Consider the following 20,090-nt stretch of genomic DNA (forward strand, 5'->3'; position numbering starts at 1 on the left):
GCATATTGCCATCCCATGCCTGTTGACCACACAGTGTAAGATGAATGGTTACCTTTTCTCCTTCCATTATTTGTATTCTGACATTGTTTCTCGACTGTACATACAGTTAAGTTGTGTAATAGTAGCAACACCAGATTGTACAACTTAAAATAATTTTATAGGCTTTTGGTGCCATGGGTTGTCGGTTACCAGCTCAGATGCCACCAGATAACCTTTGCAGCATAGCAACATTTGAGCAAACATCTGAGGAAGATAAAAATGGAGAGGAAACCACAATGACTACAGAAACCATAGAGAAATCTGATTCTGAGCAACCAACCAACCAGAAGAAAAGAAAACTGGAAAATCCAGATTCTAGCATCGATAGTGAAACCGGTGCGGATACTGGTCCGAGCAGAAAGAAGAAGAAGAAAAAGCAGAAGAGCAATGAAGGTGAGATGACTTCTCAAGAAGCTGAAAAAGACGAGGTTCCTCCATCAAAATCTACAGTGGAGAATGCTGGAAGTGGCAAGACTGTGAGGAAAAGGAAATCCAGAGACTCAAATCCACAAATGCAGGATGCTGATACAGAAAATGAAAGTAGCTATGCCGAAGTTGATAATGAGTCTGAAAGTGTGGCAACAGAAGAAGCAAAGTCAAAGAAACAAAGGCAGGAACAAGAAACGGAAGCTGACAGTGGTGAGTTAATATTATTTTTGTTGAGAGTAAATTGCATATTGCAATAAATTGTATATTGTAAACAGCATCACTACAGAAAATGGCAGATTCTTTAAAATGTTTCTGGTCTGAGAATTAATCTGGTGGAAAGCTTGTTGTTGTTTTGCAATTACATTTTTTTTGTCCACAGCCAAGATGACTACAAGGAAGGATTAGAACACCTTAATTTCCATGAAGTAGTGGTGCATTTGCCGGACTATTTGTTCATACAAGTTTTGTTAATTTTTTTTCTGTAATGTGAAAATCTTCTGGAATGGAGGCTTATTTTGTTAGTTTCTTCTTGTGATGCAAAAATATGTAGGAATGAAGACAATTGATCATGGTGGCCAGGCTTTCAACATTTTGCATATAGTTGTTTGGGAATGCTACATGCAAAACACAAAAAGCATGCTGCTATAGTGAGACAGGCCTGAAGTGTAGAACAATGGCAGTGCCAGCCAGGGCAGAGTGAACAGAAGGCTATGGGTAACCAGTGAGTGACCAGTAAAGAGATAAGAAATTTTGAGTGCGTAAATTGAAAGCATCAGTACTCTTGTAGATTATTTGTAGTTACTTTGGATCATGAAAGATTGCCTTGAATTGCCAGTGACACACCTTTTTTACGGATGTTTCATGGTTCCTATTACATGCTACTAGGGGTTGCAGAGGGGTTGATAAGGCATCCATATCTGGAAATGTAATGTTTGAGTGTAAAATAAGTTTGAAAATTGGATCACTTCCAAATCTCCTGCTTCAAATATGTACAGTTCTGACCTTTGTGCTCTACTAGAGCTACTCTGTATGGTGACCCTGCTGTTCATAGCACAAGGCATATCTGTGAAACATTCTATCACACAGTCCACAAATCCTAATGCGCATTCATGGAGCACCACACTTCCTACATACAAACATATCATCTCAGCTGTTGTTGTTATAGGACGAAAATGGTATGTGAAGGTCTGAGGCTATCTTGAAAAAGTTTTCAATACGTCCATTATGCAGCTCCACAATTATGTACAGGAAGGTGAAGAAAGAGATTAGAAAGTGATCTGATCTTCAAACTTATTTAATATCCAAACGGTACATATCCGGACATGGATCCCTTATCAAAACTTTATATACTAAGTCCTTTGTGCAACATATAGAGGCCTGTAATAAGTGTTGTGAAACACCCTATATATATTTTGGAAGGAATACTATAGTGATCGACTGATTTGTGGCATAGCCCAAAGCCAACAAATGTGATCTGAGAATAAAATTGGCTACATTTATTGAGCAGTTCAAATTGTAATTTCACCTGCATATCATGACACAAAACTATTTTAATTGTTATAGTCAATAATTACCTTATCCCCATGTTGTTCATTTTGTACTTGGATCAAGCAGAAGGAAACTAAAGAGAAAACAGCAAAAACTCAAGGAGAAGAGATAACAACATTAAGGTTTACTGGTGACATAATTTTGTCAGAGGTGGCAGAGGACTGGGAAGGTCTGTTGAATGGATTAGATACTGTCTTGAAAAGTTGGTTTGAGATGAACATCGATAAAAGTAAAACAAGGTTGATGGAGTATAGTCAAATGAAGTCAGGTGATGGTGTTAGATAAACGATTGGGATACTAAATGTAGTTGATGAATTTTGCTATTTCAATGGCAAAATAACTGATTGTGGGATGAGTACAAGGAGTATAAAATGCAGACTCACAACAGCATTAAAGCTTTTAAGGTAAAAAGAAATATTGTAACATCTAAATTTAATTGAATTGTTAAGAAGTTTTTTCCTGAAAGCATTAGTATGGAGTGTACTCGATATGGATGTAAAACATGGATGGTGAACAGCACAGACAGTAAGAGAAACAAGGTGCTACAGAAGAATGCTGAAGATTGTGTGAGGATATTGCATAAATATTGAAGAGGTAGTGAATGAAATGAGCAAGAAAAGAAATTAATAGCTAAAATGGAATAAAAGAAGGGATTGGTTGCTAATACACAGCCTGAAGTATCATAGAATTATCAGTTTGGTAATTTGGAGGGGGGGGGGGGGGGGGCAAGAGAGGGAGAGGGAGAGGGAGGACGTTGGAGAACTGTGTTCATGCACCTACACTATGTGATCAAAAGTATCCGGACACCTGCTGAAAATACTTAAAAGTTTGTGGTGCCCTCCATTGGTAATGTTGGAATTCAGTATGGTGTTGACCCACTCTTGGCCTTGATGACAGCTTCCACTCTTGCAGGCATATGTTCAGTCAGGTGCTGGAATGTTTCTTGGGGAATGATAGCCCATTATTCAGGGAGTGCTGCACTGACTAAGAGGTATCGATGTCAGACGGTGAGGCCTGGCACGAAGTTGGCGTTCCAAAACATTCCAAAGGTGTACTATAGGATTCAGGTCAGGACTCTCTGCAGGCCAGTCCATTACAGGGGTGTTATTGCCATGTAACCACTCCGCCACAGGGCGTGCATTATGAACAGGTGCTTGATCACGTTGTTGAAGGATGCAATCACCATCCCTGAATTGCTCGTCAACAGTGGGAAGCAAGAAGTTGCTTAAAACATCAATGTAGGCCTGTGCTGTGATAGTGCCATGCAAAACAACAAGAGATGCAAAAGCCCCCTCCATGAAAAACATGACAACACTATAACACCACCGCCTCCGAATTTTACTGTTGGCACTACGCATGCTGGCAGATGACGTTCACCAGGCAGTCGCCTTACTCACACCCTGCCATCGGATCACCACATTGTGTACCATGATTCGTCCCCCCACGCAATGTTTTTCCACTGTTAAATCGTCCAATGTTTACACTCCTTACACCAAGCGAGCGTCGTTTGGCATTTACCAGCATGATGTGTGGTTTACGAGCAGCCGCTCGACTGTGAAATCCAAGTTTTCTCACCTCAGGTCTAATTGTCATAGTACTTGCAGTGGATCCTGATGCAGTTTTCAATTCCTGTTTGATGGTCTGGATAGATGTCTGCCTATTACACATTACAGCCCTCTTCAACTGTCAGCGGTCTCTCTGAGTCAACAGATGAAGGCGGCCTGTACGCTTTAGTGCTGTACGTGTCCCTTCACATTTCCACTTCACTATCTTATTGGAAACAGTGGACCTAGGGATGTTTAGGAGTGCGGTAGTCTTGCATACTGATGTATGACACAAGTGACACCCAATCACCTGACCTCGTTTGAAGTCCGTGAGTTCCACGGAGTGCCCCATTCTGCTCTCTCATGATGTCTAATGACTACTGAGGTCACTGATATGGAGTACCTGGCAGTAGATGAAAGCACAATGTACCTAATATGAAAAACATATGTTTTTTGGGGGATGTGAGGATACTTTTGATCTCGTAGTGTACGTCTACAAATATACTGTGCAGAACGCCATAAGGTGTATGGTGGAAATCATTACCTTTCCTCTTCCACTTGCAGTTGAAGTGAGGGACATGCCTAACATGTGATGACAAGCAGATATAAAAAGTATTTGGGATTACAGCTTCATAATAAATTCAACTTGGAGGAGCATATGACAGAACTGCTGAAGTGTCTAAACAAATCTCTACATGAAGTGCAGATGATGTCAGACATTGATGATGTAAAAATAAAAATTCCGTGATGTCATACTGGATCATTTGGTAAAGTAACTCATAAAGCCAAACTTAAATTTTCAGAGTCCAAAAGAGTGTAATGTTAGTTATTTGTGGTGTGAACACAAGAACATGCTGCAGGTGCCCGTTTGAGGAACTGGGGATACTAAATATTGCTTTCCAGTATATTTTTTTCCAATGAACTTTGTCATAAATGGCAACAAGCTGCTCCTTTTTCTTCCCCCAAACAAACTGCTCAGTTTGTGGAATGAGTACTAGAAACAGAGTAGTATTCATAAAACTCAAAAGTCAAAAATGGAAATTCCTGTTTGGAAAAATGCATAAAATAGGGGAAAGTCAGCTTCTTACCTATAGATGATTGGTGCATGGCACACACAAATATGCAATAGAAAACAGTTAATATTAGGTTTCAAGCTCTTGCTCTTTTTGTAGCAAGAGTACACACATTCACTCACACAACCACACACTGTGTGTGCGAATTTGTGTACTCTTACTAGAAAAGGAGCAAGAGCTGGAAAGCTTGTATTAACTGTTTTCTATGTGTGTTCCTGTGTGTCACACACCAGTCATCCATAGGTAAGCAGTTACCTTTCCCTTATTTTACATCAAATTTAAAGTCACTTTTTTTGGCCCAGAAAGGTTTTCATTGTTCAAGAACACACATTATGCGTATCATGGCAGCAGCCATAAATGGTTTTCAGCTAATAAAATTTAGTTTAAGAAGATCCTAAAGAATTTGCTGGTGGCCAGCTCCTCCCACTCCACTGACAAATTTCTTAGTGGAGGCATTTTTTGCGTATATTATTAGTAATATCAAACAATGGACTGTTATGTAAAATCTGACTTCTGCACATCTCTAGTACAGTAATATGGTCAGTATAAATAAGTGTTATAAACTGCTTTCCTTTTGATGACTTGTACTGTAATAGCCTAAGAACAATTATGTGCACCTCAGTGCATTATTCATGTAAATTTTTTGTGACAAGTTTGTTGTTACCTCATAGATAAAAATATGTTACAAATTTTTGTCTAATTTCTTTCGGATCCATGAGAATTATTTCACTTAGAATCTGTGGAAGAAACACTAATGTATCTCCTTTAGTGTTATGTATAATGTATGGTTTTTATAATTGTTGTATATACTTGATAATCTTCATACTGTATCTTGTCTAAGAAACTACCTGCTCTTCATTTTTATCTGTAGTGCCTATTGTTGAAGCGAGGACTGATCTACATTTATACAGTATAAAGGCTCCAACAAGTGTCAGTATGTATAAAATTGAATTATATATATATATATATATATAGTGCTTTAAGTAAAAACCATGTTTGTGACTGGGAGCTGATTTTCTTTCCTTTAAAACTTCTCTTCACTGAGAAGTTTATGGATATGTTTGAAGGACATCTAATGTTTATTTAGTAAAGCTCAATATACTGAATGGCAGCTGATACTAGGAGCAGAAATAATACAAAGTATACAAGAACAAATACATCTCAGGCACTGACAGAAATATTGTTGGAGTTGCCCATGAATGATAAGTACAAAACCAAAACAAGAGCATGCTCTGGAGAAGTATGTGCAAGTAAGTCAATTAAGCGTGGAAAAGACACACAGTTTAATAACAAAATTCGGAAAATGCTGGGGAAAAAGATATTGCTGGACTCTCTCGAAGCATACAACTTCCACCATCATACCTTAGCAAAGAATCTTGCTGGGATAAAAAAAAATTATTCTTGTCCTACATAAAATCACAAAGCGAGTTGAATGCTTCTATCCAGTTGCTCACTGATGTGACAATAGAAGACAGCCAATGAAAGCTGAAGTCTTAAATTTCACATTTAAAAAACCACTCACACAGGAGGATCATACAGACATGTGTATGGAGGGCATAGAAATAGACATCCCTGATGTTGAGAAACAACTGAAAGAGTAGAAAACAAATTAAGTCACAAGGTCTAGACAAAATCCCAGTTTGTTTGTACAGAGAGTACTCTTCAGCATTGGCCATTTGCTTAGATTCCATTTATCATGAATCTGTTGCCAGTGCAGAGTCCCTGGCAACTGCAAAAAGGTAAAAGTAATTCCTATAAGAAGGGTAATATAACAGACCCACAAAATTGCAGGTCAATATCTTTAACATCAGTTTAATACATAATGTTGACACCCTGTTCCTCAATCAGATAGAGCTCCATGCCGACGGCAGGTGAAAAAGGGTAACTGTCAACAAGCTGCCACACACTCCCACCTTCACGCAGAGTGCTCTGACTTGAACTGAGCATTGATGTGATTGATTACAGCAGTAGTCCCACCTGGCAGTGACTGCAACCTGTAACATAAAGACATTATTCAACTTTTATACGTATTTTCCGGACAAACCTCGTAAATGACATGACGGATAGAGTGAGCAGCAATCTATGACTGTTTGCTGATGGTGCTGTAGTATATTGAAAGTATTGTCATTGAGTGACTCTAGAAAGATACAACAACAACGATAATCAGCTATTGACTATATAATGTAAATGGATAGATAAAAAAATCTGCTGGCCAAGTGGTGGCAGGAGAACACACACACACACACAAAAGGTTTAACCTCTGCAAGCTTTCAGAGCTGTTGGCTCCTCCTTTTCTCAGAAGGGGAAGGGAAGGAAGAGCAGTGAAGGAAAAGGACTGGGGAGGTTTAGGGAAAGGGGTACAGTTCAGAAAAGTCATCCAGAACCCCAGGTCAGGGGAGACTTCGAAAAAGATGAGAAGTAACTTTTCCTTCTCATTCTGTCCACTAAGTCTCCCCAGACCTGGAATTCTGGGCGACTTTTCTGAACTGTGCCCCTATCTCTAAACCTCTCCAGTTGCTTTCTTTCAACCTGTCTTCCTTCCGCTTCAACTCTTCTGCCAGAAGAAGGAGCTATTGGCACCGAAAGGTTGCAAAAGTTAAATCTTTTTGTGTGTGTATTCACCTGTCTTTGCTTGGTCAGTAGATTTTTTATCTATCCATTTACATTATATAGAAAGATACAGGATGACTTAAAATTTCTATTTGCTATGGTGAATGGCAGCTTGCTGTAAATGTAGAGAAATGTAAGTTAACACAGATGACTATGAAAAACAATACTGTAATGTTTCAGTACAGTATTAGTGGTGTCCTGATTGACAAAGTATCTAAGCGTCATGTTGCAAAGCAATATAAAATGAAATGGGTGCAGAAGAGCCGTAGTAAGGAAGGCGAATAATTGACTTCGGGTTTTTGAGAGGGTTTCAGTGAAGCGTAGCTCATCTATAAAGGAATCATGCGTCTGTGGGAGGAGGAGTGGTTACGGTTGAGGAATAACAATCTTTGGAGGAGGATCCATCAGTACGTGGTGCTTGTGGTGTACAGGTATCTGTACACCACATTTTAATAGAATGTGCTTTTTACCAAGATTTGTAGGCTGCAACCAACTTACCAGCCCTCTATTTTAGGAGATAGTGAATATAGTGTGGTCTATATTTTAATATTCTATGTTATGTATGATCTTCTCAATGGTACAGGGAAAAGGGGGGGGGGGGCAAATAAAAGTGGCCTAGAGAGAGGACAGAGTTACAGGGTAAAAAGAAACACAGAAGAGGAAAGAAAATACAGTACTAACCTGACTATAGCAGATGTTGAAAGTGACCACCATTTATCTCTTTGCACTTTTGGGCCCTGGTCAGCAAGTTGCTGAAGGCAGATTGAAGCTGGACTGCTGGAATTACTGCAATCTCGTCTGAAATGTTCATCAAACATAAAGAACAGAGATCCATGTCCAAGTCATTCATTGTTATCTCAGTGAGCACCCACTCACAAAACTGGACGTGCTGAGGAGCATCTTCTGGCTTTAATGCATTAGCAATAGACACTCAGTAGGGATGCATGTGCAGGTCCAAGTGGAGTATTAATCTGCATGATTGCCGTGATGTGCTGGTCTCTTGCAACAGGCATCTGGTTGATTTGGTAGCACTCTGAAGTATTTTGTGGTGAACTGCAGCCACATTTTCTGGTGTGCAGGCACATTTTGGAATTTGTTTTTACTTGTTCCAAACAGATCTTGTCTGATGCCATTTTCGGACTAAGTGTTACATAGCACACTTTGCTGGCACTTTGACACTGTTAAACTTCTCAGCAGACAACTGACCATACCATACCGTTTTCATGACTTTTTTGTCATGTAACTTTCCACAACGAACATTCACAGCTTCACTGTGTGTACCATCGCCCCCATTGCACTGTTCCACTCACACTGACGCAGCCCCCAGTATGCTTTGAACAGATGTGGATCACATGGTGAGCGGACACTTGATGTGCATGTCACAGGGTGTGGTTGTATGCATGCTTTCACGTCCAATCATATCCACTCGTCCTGGCCACTTTTATTTGCCCCACCCTGTATCTTACATAGAAGATTTAAATGTGCTTCCATGGTGATTGATTCATCTATTATTTACCCATTGTTCAACCAGGCACATTTTCCTGTTGCACTATTTAGATGTTGTGTAGTCAAAGTTTGTGTATTTTAATCACAAACTGCCTTTAGACATGAGTCTTTTGGTATTCTCTGTGAAAGTGTGAATATGAATGAGTGAGAGTGTCCTAAGGTGGCTGACGATTACATTTTATGTTTTCCCATTTTGGTGCATGCTTTCAAAAAACAAAACTCACCTTTGTATCCAGTTAGTCAAGTAAGGTTGCTGGTGACCTCACTGTTGAGTGTCCTATACATACCACCACTACCACCTCCACAACAACTTGTGCAACCATTCTTGAGTACTGCTCAAGTGTTTGTGATCCCCACCAGGTCAGATGGAAGGAAGACATCGAAGCAATTCAGGAGCATGCAGCTAGATTTGTTACTGGTAGATTTGATCAAAACGCAAGTCTTATGGAGATGGTTCGATTGTTTGTGAACTCACATGGGAATCCCTAGCGGGATGACAACACTATTGAGAAAATTTAGAGAACATGAACCTGCGGCTGACAGCAGAATGATTCTACTGCCACCAAAGTACATTTAGAAGTAATAGCAGTAGCAGCAGCAGCAGAAGACAGGAATGCCTAATGGGAGTGCTCAATACATTAATGAGACTGGGCACCTAGGTAGTAATTAAGGCATCTTCATACCACCAGTTTAGATGGTGTGGCCCTGCATATTAGCTTTTGCAGTAACCAACTGTGCGATGTGTTGCAATATTACTTCCGATAGGGTCGTCCTCTGCAGGAATATCTGTGAAGGCCTAGTTGATGCCTTGGTGTCTGACTAAGGTTCAACAAAACCCCACCCACCCCTTCCTTCCACAAAAAAGATAGTATGTATGACCACAAACCCCTGCCCAAGCATTTTCTTTCCTCTGTACAGATGCGGGGTTTCATCATTTTCTCACACACTATCCTGCAAACCGTGGACTAGGCAACACAAAGATTCCATTGTCCTAGATTTCTGGGAAGCATTTGACGTAGTACAACACTGTAGACTTTTAACAAAAGAGTGAGCCTGCAGAATAGGTTCTGAGATGTGTGAGTGGTTCAAAGACTTTAAGTAATAGAAAACAATATGTTGTCTTGGACAGTGAGTGTATTGAAGACAAAGGATTGTCAGGTGCGCCATGGGGAAGTGTGATAGGATTGATCTTCTTCTCTATTTACATAAATGATCTGACAGAAAGGGTGAGCAGGAATCTGTCTCTGCTGATGATGCTGTTGTGTAAGGGAAAGTGCTGTCTTGGAAAGACTGTAGGAGGATATTTAATAACTTGGATAGAATTTCTGTTTGATGTGATGAATGGCAGCATTCTCTAATTTTTGGAAGATGTAAGTTAATAAAGATGAGTGGGGAAAACAATCATGTAATGTTTAAATACAATATTAGTGGTGTGTCCCTTGATGCAGTTGTGTTGATTAAATAACTAGATGAACTTTGCAAAGCGACATAAACAGGAATGAGCACATAAAGTTGGTTGCAGGGAAGACCAGTGATTGATTGACTCTGGTTTATTTGATGAATTATAGGAAAGTGTGCTTTATCTCTACAGAAGACTTGTGCAACTTGTTTTGGAGTAATAAATGCTTGAGTTCCATGCCAGATCAGATTAAATGGGAATTCCTGGAGGAAAAAAGACATTCTTTTTGTGAAACAATATTGAGGAAGTTTAGAGCGTTTGCAGCAGACTGCAGAACGATTGTACTGCCACCAACATACATCTCACATAAGGACTTTGAAGACTCGATATAAGAAAACAGGGCTTGTACAGAAGCATGTAGGCAGTTGTTTTTCACTTGCTCCATTTGTGAGTGGAACAAAAAAAAAGGAATGACTAGCAGTGGTACAAGATACCCTCTGCTGTGCATCATACAGCAGCTTGCAGAGTATGTATGACAGATCAGTGGGTGACCAGATGCTAATGAATCAGAGTCCTGGTAAGACATTGTTGATGATGGTAGATAGGTTGATGTATGTGATCTGAGGCAATGAGTGTCCTGATTGGAGATTAGTGTCTTCTCTAGAGAGATCATTAAAAAAGCATTTGTGGCTCATTTGGAGAAGGATGAGAGAACTAATAGCCCATTAGCATTCTTATGAAGTGATATAGAGGAACCACAAAACTTGAATCAGACTGGACAGATGGGTCTTAGCACCCCAGTCATTATAAATACTAATCTACTGTCTATGTCAGCAGGTTTGAATGAAGTATAGAGCCTTTAGCTTTTGTTCTGCTCAACTGCAAATGGTCCATCTACAGGTTGTTTTAATAAGAAATATTGATAGAACATGTGCATATATTAGATAATTATTTCAGGAGATGGAAGCTGAAACCAAACCCACTTAATAAAGAAATTGCAGAATTCCATCTGAGCAACCAGTATGCTAACTACTGTCTGCAGGTAACATTCAGAGACAGTGTATTACAGTGCAACAGAAACCCTAGGTGTCACCTTGTATTAATCACTTACCTATTGGCACCTTACATAAAAAAATGGCTGCAAAACAGAAGAGCGGTGATAATTTATTGCAGTAGCTAACTGAAGTTTCTTGGAGAAGTGATGCAAACACTTTTAGAACAGTAGCACTGGCTTTATTTTATTCATCACTGGAGTACTGTTTGGCTGTATGACTCGACAGATTCCACACCTACTTTGCGGATTTTCAGCTACGACGTACCACATGGATTGTATCTGCCCGCTTGCCGAAGTCTGCTCAGAGGTCTGTCTGAAGGAATGATCAGGAAGCTTTACGATATAGAAATTTTGCTAGAAAGTGTGAAACAATCTGTGAAAGTAATATGCCTTAATGAACATTGGCTAAAATCTGAAAATATCAGTCTCCTAAATAAACTTACAGGTTATAAACTGGCTACCAGCTTTTGTAGGACCAATGGGTATGGAGGCTCTTGCATATTAGTTCATTCCACGGTAGACTATGATATCAGACAGAATTTTAGCCATCTGAATGAAGAAGGCACATTTGAAAGTTGTTGTATAGAACTTAAAGAGTATAACACACTAATTATCAGCATATATTGCACCCCTGGGTACCATATAAGCTCTGTATTTTTAGATAAGTTTGATACATTGCTACATAAATTAAAATGTGAGAAACTGTACAAGAATGTGGTTATATGTGCTGACTTCAACATAGATGTAAAGACTGATGACAAATTTTCTTCACACTTAAAGAACCTGGTAGCCACAAATGGTCTAAATCTCAATTTCGATCAGTATACAAGAATTACAGCAAGCTCTGCAACATGTATTGACAATATTGTAAGTAGTTATAATTATTATGTAAAAGAAAAGTTTCTTCTAGATTTAGGAGTATCAGACCATAAAGCACTATTTGTATCACTACTGAAGCAAAATTCAGTCTGCACAACAAAAAGATGTAGGAATTTCAGTCAAGAAAATGTGGAAGTATTTTGCAAAAAACTAAGCCAAACCAAGTGGACAGTCAGCAAACACACTTCCACAAGTGACAATTACAATAAGTTTTTAACTGAATTCTTGGGTATATTCAATGAATGCTTCCCTTTTGTAACAGTGAGGACCAGGACCCAAAAAAGTAGATCCTGGGTAACAAAAGGAATTAGAGTGTCTAGTACTACTAAAAGGAAACTGCATATGGAGGCAAAAGTAAATCAAAGCCCTCAATTTCTTAAGTATGTAAGCACATACAAAAAAACATTTGACAAAATAGTTAAACTAGCAAAACGTACTGCAAATAACGACTTCATTTCAAATGCAAAAAACAAATCAAAAGCTGTTTGGTCTGTTATAAGAAGTGAAGTTGGCAGTGAGGCAGAGAGAAAATGCCCTTCTAAAATAGTGATAAATGGTAGAGCTGTTACAGAACCCAGTGCCATTTGTGAATCATTCAATGACTTTTTCATAAACTGTAACAAATTTGGTGACTGTTCACCACCAAATACAAAGCCCAATATGACAGATAGCAATTGCACATGTTTTAAGTTTTCTCATGTTTCCATCTCAGATGTCATCAAAATCATAATGTCCCTAAAAAATTCAAAATCTGCGGGGTGGGATGAGGTCCCCACTGAAATAATAAAAATAGTCCATCACAGTATTGCATATCCACTCTCTTTCATAATCAACCAATCATTTGATGAGGGATGTTTCCCAGATCGATTAAAATATGCAGAAGTTCGGCCCATACACAAAAAAGGCAAACAAGATGAATTGGGCAACTATAGGCCAATCTCACTGTTACCAATTTTCTCAAAAATATTTGAAAGAGCTGCATGTGATCAGATTGAAAATCACAATTCATCTAACAGCATTATCTTAGGCAATCAATATGGTTTCAGAAAAGGCCGCAGCACAATCCATGCAATAAATGAATTAGTCACAAAAGTCAGCAGATGTCTTGATGATAGAATGTGTGTGTCAGGCATCTTTTGTGACCTGTCCAAAGCCTTCGACACAGTAAATCATGACCTGCTTCTCCAAAAATTGGCACGCTACGGTTTTCAAGGCAAATCTCTTAGCTGGATGTCATCATACTTGGCAAACAGAAAACAAAGAGTACTTATTAACATCAATGGCAAGAAATTTCTCTCTGGCTGGAAAAACACTCAATTAGGTGTTCCACAAGGCTCAATATTAGGGCCACTGCTTTTTCTATATTATATTAATGATATGCCATGTCAGGTCCTGTCTGATACTATCCTCTATGCAGATGACTCAACAGCTGTAGTCTGTTGTAAAAATGAGGTAGACCTAATTCGTCATATTGAACAAACACTTGGGGAAGTGGAGGCATGGGTCAAAAACAATAACTTAACATTAAACTTTACAAAAACAGAAATTGTTCATTTTACCACAAAACAATCTGCACCATCTATAAGTGAAATAAGGTATATGGACAAAAAATTAGAGACTGCAGACTGTGTCAAATTCCTTGGCGTGTTAGTCAATAAAAACCTGTTATGGAGTCGCCATGTGGACAACATACTGGGTCGACTAAATAGCCTTGTATATATTATGAATATCTTGTATAGTATTACTGATTTAGCTGTAAGAAAAACTGTATATAATGCATATTTTGTTTCAGTCATTAGGTATAGTATAATTTTCTGGGAGTCTGAAAAAACAAATTTACTTAGAGCTTTTAGACTACAAAAAAGAATCATCCGGGCAATGGTGGGAGCAAAACCAAAGCAACACTGCAAACCTTTATTTGTAAAACTGGATCTAATGAGCATTCCAAGCATATACATCTATGAAACTCTCACTTTCACGAAAAGAAACCCACAACTTTTTGAGGGCAACTTCTTCTTGCATCAATATGATACAAGACATAGAACGAGCTACATGTTACCTACCCACCGTTTAAAATCATATGAAAAAACCCCATACTATGTGGGCATGAAATTTGTAAATAAAATATGGAAAGATATGGATGACCCAAATGTAAAAGGCACCAAAAGAGACCTGGAAAAATATCTGAAAGATAAATGTTACTATAGTGTAGAAGATTTCATGAATGGTAACAATGCATTATAATTGTAATTCAAATACCTCTTTGAAGATGTTACAACATGTATATTATTAGTTTGTTGTATTTTTAGTATTATTATATATAGTGTAAAAACTGACAAGTCACCTATGTCACAATCTTTGATTGTATAAGGCATGTTATGTGATAGTAAAAATTGAATTGAATTGAATTGAATTGGTGCCCGGTGCTAAGCAGAATAAGAAAACAGCAAGTGCTCACTCAGTTATAGAGAAGAATAAAGAAGAATCATTCTCTTCCCATGCATGGTATAATTCAGCAAGGTCCTGCAGCCTGACTGAAATCTTGTCAACCAGTCTCGAGAACCATCACGAGACTGTTAGCCAATGATTTCAATTCTGTCACTGCTTGGAAATCTGAGTGGTCATCTTCATCCTAGCAAGGCCTCTTGGGATTTGAAAACCTAACTCTCCAACTCCCAGGCTTTAGTCTGTGTGGCACAAACTGAATCCAGTTAGATGTGGGACAGAGAGAGAAGCTGTTTCTCTCTACAGCTATGAACAGCGAGACCCTTCAGGCTGAGTGCAGTGAGGTGGTACAGAGAGTGGTACATCTGGACAATGCTTTTTCATGTTTACCTCTTGTTTATTTAACTGGTTGCTTATAATATCTTTGTAATTAATCAAGACTTGTGAAAGTCAAAGAACATCAAAAGCAAAATGAGTAAATCTAAGGATGGATGACGATATTGACTTAATGCTCATTATTATCTCATGGTTCATGGAGATGCAGTAATTTACTGAAAATTATTCTTGTATTCTTCATTCGTGGCCTGTAAATATTTTCTCTCTATATGCTCCTCCATATTTGTAACCTGGTATTAACATTACTGAACATGTATACTTGTTATTTATTTATTTTACATGTACTGTGATTGTATAGCTGCATATTTCTACAAGTTTTTGAAGTAGAAATTTCCATTAGTGAAATATTTGGTACCTATGTATGACTGCTACACTAAGCAGGACAGGCACAATGTTATTTATTGGTGTCAGTAGTAGAAAACAAATGTCAAAATAGAAATTTTTGCAGGTGATGAATGTGAAATGAAGTCAGATGATGCTGCTGAAGAGAGCAAAGATGATAATACAGGTGAAGAAAGGAGAAAAAAGAAGAAGAACAGGAACAGAAAGCGAAAGAAGAAAGTGAAACAAGAAAATGATCCGAGCAAACTTGGATTAAAGATTTTGTCCAAGTAAGTGTTATAAAACATGGAGTTCTTTTGGTGTAAGGAGGCACAAGAAATACCTGTGAGTGTAAGCTTGAGTGTAAGACTAACATAAAGTTAGGAACTATTAAAAAGATGAAAAATATGGTACAGTACCAGAACATTGAAGTGGCAGAATAGAAATTTGATGATTGGATTTGACTGTCATATGTTGTATTTATTTATTTTTTTGCTGGAGACCAAGACTAGTTGTATTGGGAATAAAATTATTTTTTGTTGATGCATCTGAGGCCAGTAAAATAAAGCAGAGCAGTGCAGTGCTGAAATTCATATCTGTTCACCAAGGTGGTGATAAAGCTTTATGACTACCCCTCATACATAGCCCAGGTCACAGAAACAAACTTGTGCAGTGGTACTTGACTCAGAGGTACCTGGTTCAAATCATGTTGCTGCTAGAGGCCACGCCACTCACCTCTTCATGCTGCTCAAGTGTAAGCTATGTGCTGGGTCTGAGTTTCACTCCGGACAAACACCCCCCCCCCCCCCCCCCCTCACACACACACACACACACACACACACACACACACACACACACACACACTTAAAGACACAACTCACATGCTTCATGGAAGAAAAGATGCAATTGTGCATGAAGAATGAGAAATCAAATGTGCCTTAAGACTGTACTTGGGTAGGTCAGAGCAGGACCGGTTCTTTTGGGACAGTGATGTATGGTGCTCGTATTCCTACCAGTGTTATTAATATGGGACTAATTGGACTATGACTTTTGACTGCCAGAGTGTAAAAACAACTTTCTTTTGAGATGTATTTGTATTTTTAAATACCTGTGAACTATGCACTGTTACACAAATGCAGATAACTCGTAAAGAAGCATCTGCTACTGTGTTCGGTATACTTGCTGTATTGAATAAGTTTTATTTATGGTCATTTCAGTATAATAGATATGAGCAAGTATTATCGAGTGATAACACAGGTCTGCAAAAATATATTATTTGAAAGTTGTTTGAAATTTGATAACCAACTTATGTACTTTTCAGCACTGATTTCAAAAATGCAATCCATTTTTTTCTATCACATCAGATTTTCTTTTTTTTTTTAAAAAAAAAGGAGTATTTTGGGCTATAAGAACAAAATTTAAGCAATTTATCACATTTTTTCCAATGTTATAAAATTTTATTTTATTTATATATCATGTTCTAAACTACATTTCCAGTACACTTCCATTTCTCTTTAAGCTCATAAGTCCTTATAATAACACTTTCGCTTTCTGTCAAAGCTTCTTGTATTCCTTTTGCGGCTGTGGCCTCGTTGAGAATCATCTCTTTTTATCATCCAGCAGTAGTCTGCTATCATGTTGACATTCCATCTTCCTTGATATCTTCTTTCCATTTCTTTGATGTCATGGTGGAATCTTTTGCCCTGCTCTTCACTTACATCACCAAGGTTTGTAGGGAAGTAGTCAAGATGTGAGTGGAGAAAATGAACTTTACTGCTCATGTTACAACCCAGCTTCTTAAAGTTGTCATGCATGTCTGTGATGATTGTCATGTCGTTTGGATCTCTTTTGTTTCCTAGGAAACAGGTAACAACTAATTTAAAAGATGTCCGTGCTGCCTTTTCTTTTGTTTCCATTTTGTCCACAAAGTTTGGATATGTCATTAGTTTTATAATGTCTGGTCCGACAAAGATTCCTTCCTTTAGCTTTGCCTCAGATAAACTAGGTAACTGTCCACAAAGATATCTGAAACACTCCCCTTCTTTTGGCAATGCCTTAACAAATTGTTTCATCAGCCCCAACTTAATGTGAAGTGGTGGAAGTAACACCTTTTTGGGATCCACAAGGCTTTTCCTCTCTACATTTTTAACCCCTACCTGTAAGGTTTCTCTCAAGGGCCAAGCTTTTTTTATGTAGTGTAGCTTTCTGTCTCTACTGTCCTATTCACAGAGAAAGCAAAGGAACTTTGTATAACCATTTTGTTGACCAAGCAGCATTGAAATCACTTTTAAATCAGTGTCCATTTGTGGTCTGAATAGCAGAGTTTGCTTAAAACCAGTTCAAGGTTTTCGTAACATTCTTTTAAGTGAACCGAGTGTCCAACTGGTATAGAAGCATACTGATTGCCATTTTGTAAAAGTATTGCTTTAAGGCTTCTTTTTAAAGAATCAATAAAAAGTCTCCACTCATCAGGAGCATATTCTATTTTGAAATGTGTCGTCCAGGAACATAACTGCAAAATACCAGGTCACTTTCTTGAGAGAAGAAAGATACAAACTCCTCTTCCCTTGATCGATACCAAGAAAAGGATGTACCCGGAACCAACATATGTTTATCTTTCAATCTAGATCCTAAAACCTCTGCCGATTCTTTAGAAAGGCCTGGGTATCTAACTAAATTGTTCAGTTCAGATTGTGAGAATGGAATGGGATCGGTTGAGCCAGAATCATAGCAATCTCTGTCTTTCTCACTATCACCTTGCTGAGCCAATGGCTCATGATCATCTATATCACCCAAAGAATCTGGAGGAGAGGTTATTGGTACTTCATGTTGAAATATGGCTTCCCGGCTATTACACAAGTTGAAAATATGGTCACTATTTTTTATAAACTTAAATTTGCCATATTTCGTGACAGTACCTTTTCCATTAGACGTTTGCAAGCAAATATAAGTCTTGGCTTCAGTTGTCTAAGTATGATTCCACAATGCATCGTTATCGGCTGCAGAAAATGACGTGGTTCAGCGTGTTTCTCTCATTTTGGTGTTTCAAATACAGTTTCTTCCAATGTAGTTTCTTCTTTTCAGATAATACAAAAATAATAGTTAACATAATTCAAAATTATTTATGACTGCGACCTTCACATTGTTCTTCCGTCAACACACACCAAGAGTTAGCTTCCGACTCGGACCGACTATAGTCAAAGACTACTCCAACGTCAAAGATATTTTACACAATCAGTTTCTTTGCTATTCTTCGATACATTTTCTAATAGTAATCAATATGCTTTTACTCTCAAAAACAGAAGTAAATTAACATATAATAAGACAAATTATAATAAATTCTGACAAAAATATAAGAAAACATTTTCAATTCAGTATCGACAAATACGGTAAAAAAATAACATCTCCCAGATCCATTACAACTGCTCCCCAGGGCTTTTGTTGTTATGGACATATACAACAAAATCCCGACAACATCCAGTGATGGATCTGTATTACACAATTAGTACATTAATGATGCAGTCTGATAACCTCTCCCAAATTTGGACTCTTTGAATCTGTGGACTTGTTACTGGCTATTGTTGCAATGATACTTCCCCATCAATCCCATACACAAAAATTTCAAGTAAAGAAATTATTTAACATGACAAATATACATGGTATAAAACATACATGAGAAATATTCTAACATACAGCATACAGATTGAAAATAATAGAAAGGTAAAACTCATTTCCTAGAATAAGATTTAAATTAATTTTTTTTTATATTAATGTTAATTTCATTATGCTTACATATTGTAACAGTAAAAATGATACTGGACATATATAGTGTAATGTGTTTTTCTCTATATTTGCCTTTTATATATATATATTTTAACTTCTGATTTTTTTTTTAATTTTTATATTTTTTTTATTAGTCATGGTTTTTTTGTTTTTTGTATATATTTTTTTTTGCTTATGATTTTCTTTTTAAATTTTTTTTACTCATGGTTTTTTTTTTGTATTTTGTATTTTTTTTATGATTTTCTTCTTTTAGTACAGCTAAAGATACATCAGTATTATCTAAATTTTTGCAATTGTTTATATACACTTGCCTTTCTACTACAATATTACTACAAGTCACATTCTTGTGAAGAGTACTTTTGCTCCCCACAACATCAGTATAAACAACAATAAACTGCTCATATATCATGAGGCTTTATCTAAAATTGGTTTTGAAACTTATACCTTTGCATGCATGTCCTCACATGCATGCCTTCACCCACAGGGAAGACTTAGCTTCCAAAATTAGAAAAATTCAGAAATGCTCACTAGGGAGACTTTTTTTGTAAAAAAGTAAAAATAAATCTTTCTCTCATTCTTTGTTAAATCAGTGTTTTTTCATCAGTTTCAATTAATATGTGACTTCAAATTATTAATTTATACATGCAAATATACACACTTGGTTGTACAGGCAGTTTTGTTCTAACAAGCGTATTCCAGTGGAGGACTTTTGTTTTAGATGATAATAGATTATTTAAATTTTTTAAATTATGATTTCTGTTTATACAGTTTTAAAGAGACAACATTCCTGAGACCAAATAATTTCTTTGACTTAGGATACACCAAACGATAAGCATTAGGGTGTGGATTTTCTATGACTTTTCTCATGCTTGAGCAACATTCTGCTTGCAAATGCTATGGCACAATGTATCTTAACTCCATTCTCTACTCTTTCTTGAAATAACTCTGCTCCAAGCCCATAATTACTGCTATCAGTGATCAAACAAAATGGTAAATTAAAACCAGGTCTGTGTAATAAGTGTTGCTTCCTCAACTCTTGCTTAATTTTATCAAACTCTTCCTGA

At 37.5% G+C, this 20,090-nt stretch overlaps 1 protein-coding gene across 1 annotated transcript in view; it reads left to right on the forward strand.

Annotated features, from left to right (window-relative positions):
• Positions 1-20,090, forward strand: part of LOC124618455 (la-related protein 7) — a 101,838-nt gene that overhangs the window by 47,450 nt on the left and 34,298 nt on the right. The window contains exons 5-6 of the mRNA XM_047145349.1: positions 162-678; positions 15,371-15,533. Of these exons, the coding sequence (XP_047001305.1) occupies positions 162-678; positions 15,371-15,533 (680 nt within the window). The remainder of the gene's footprint in view (positions 1-161; positions 679-15,370; positions 15,534-20,090) is intronic.

The sequence above is a fragment of the Schistocerca americana genome, chromosome 1 (assembly GCF_021461395.2).
Source record: "Schistocerca americana isolate TAMUIC-IGC-003095 chromosome 1, iqSchAmer2.1, whole genome shotgun sequence".
Taxonomy (NCBI): Eukaryota; Metazoa; Arthropoda; class Insecta; order Orthoptera; family Acrididae; genus Schistocerca; species Schistocerca americana.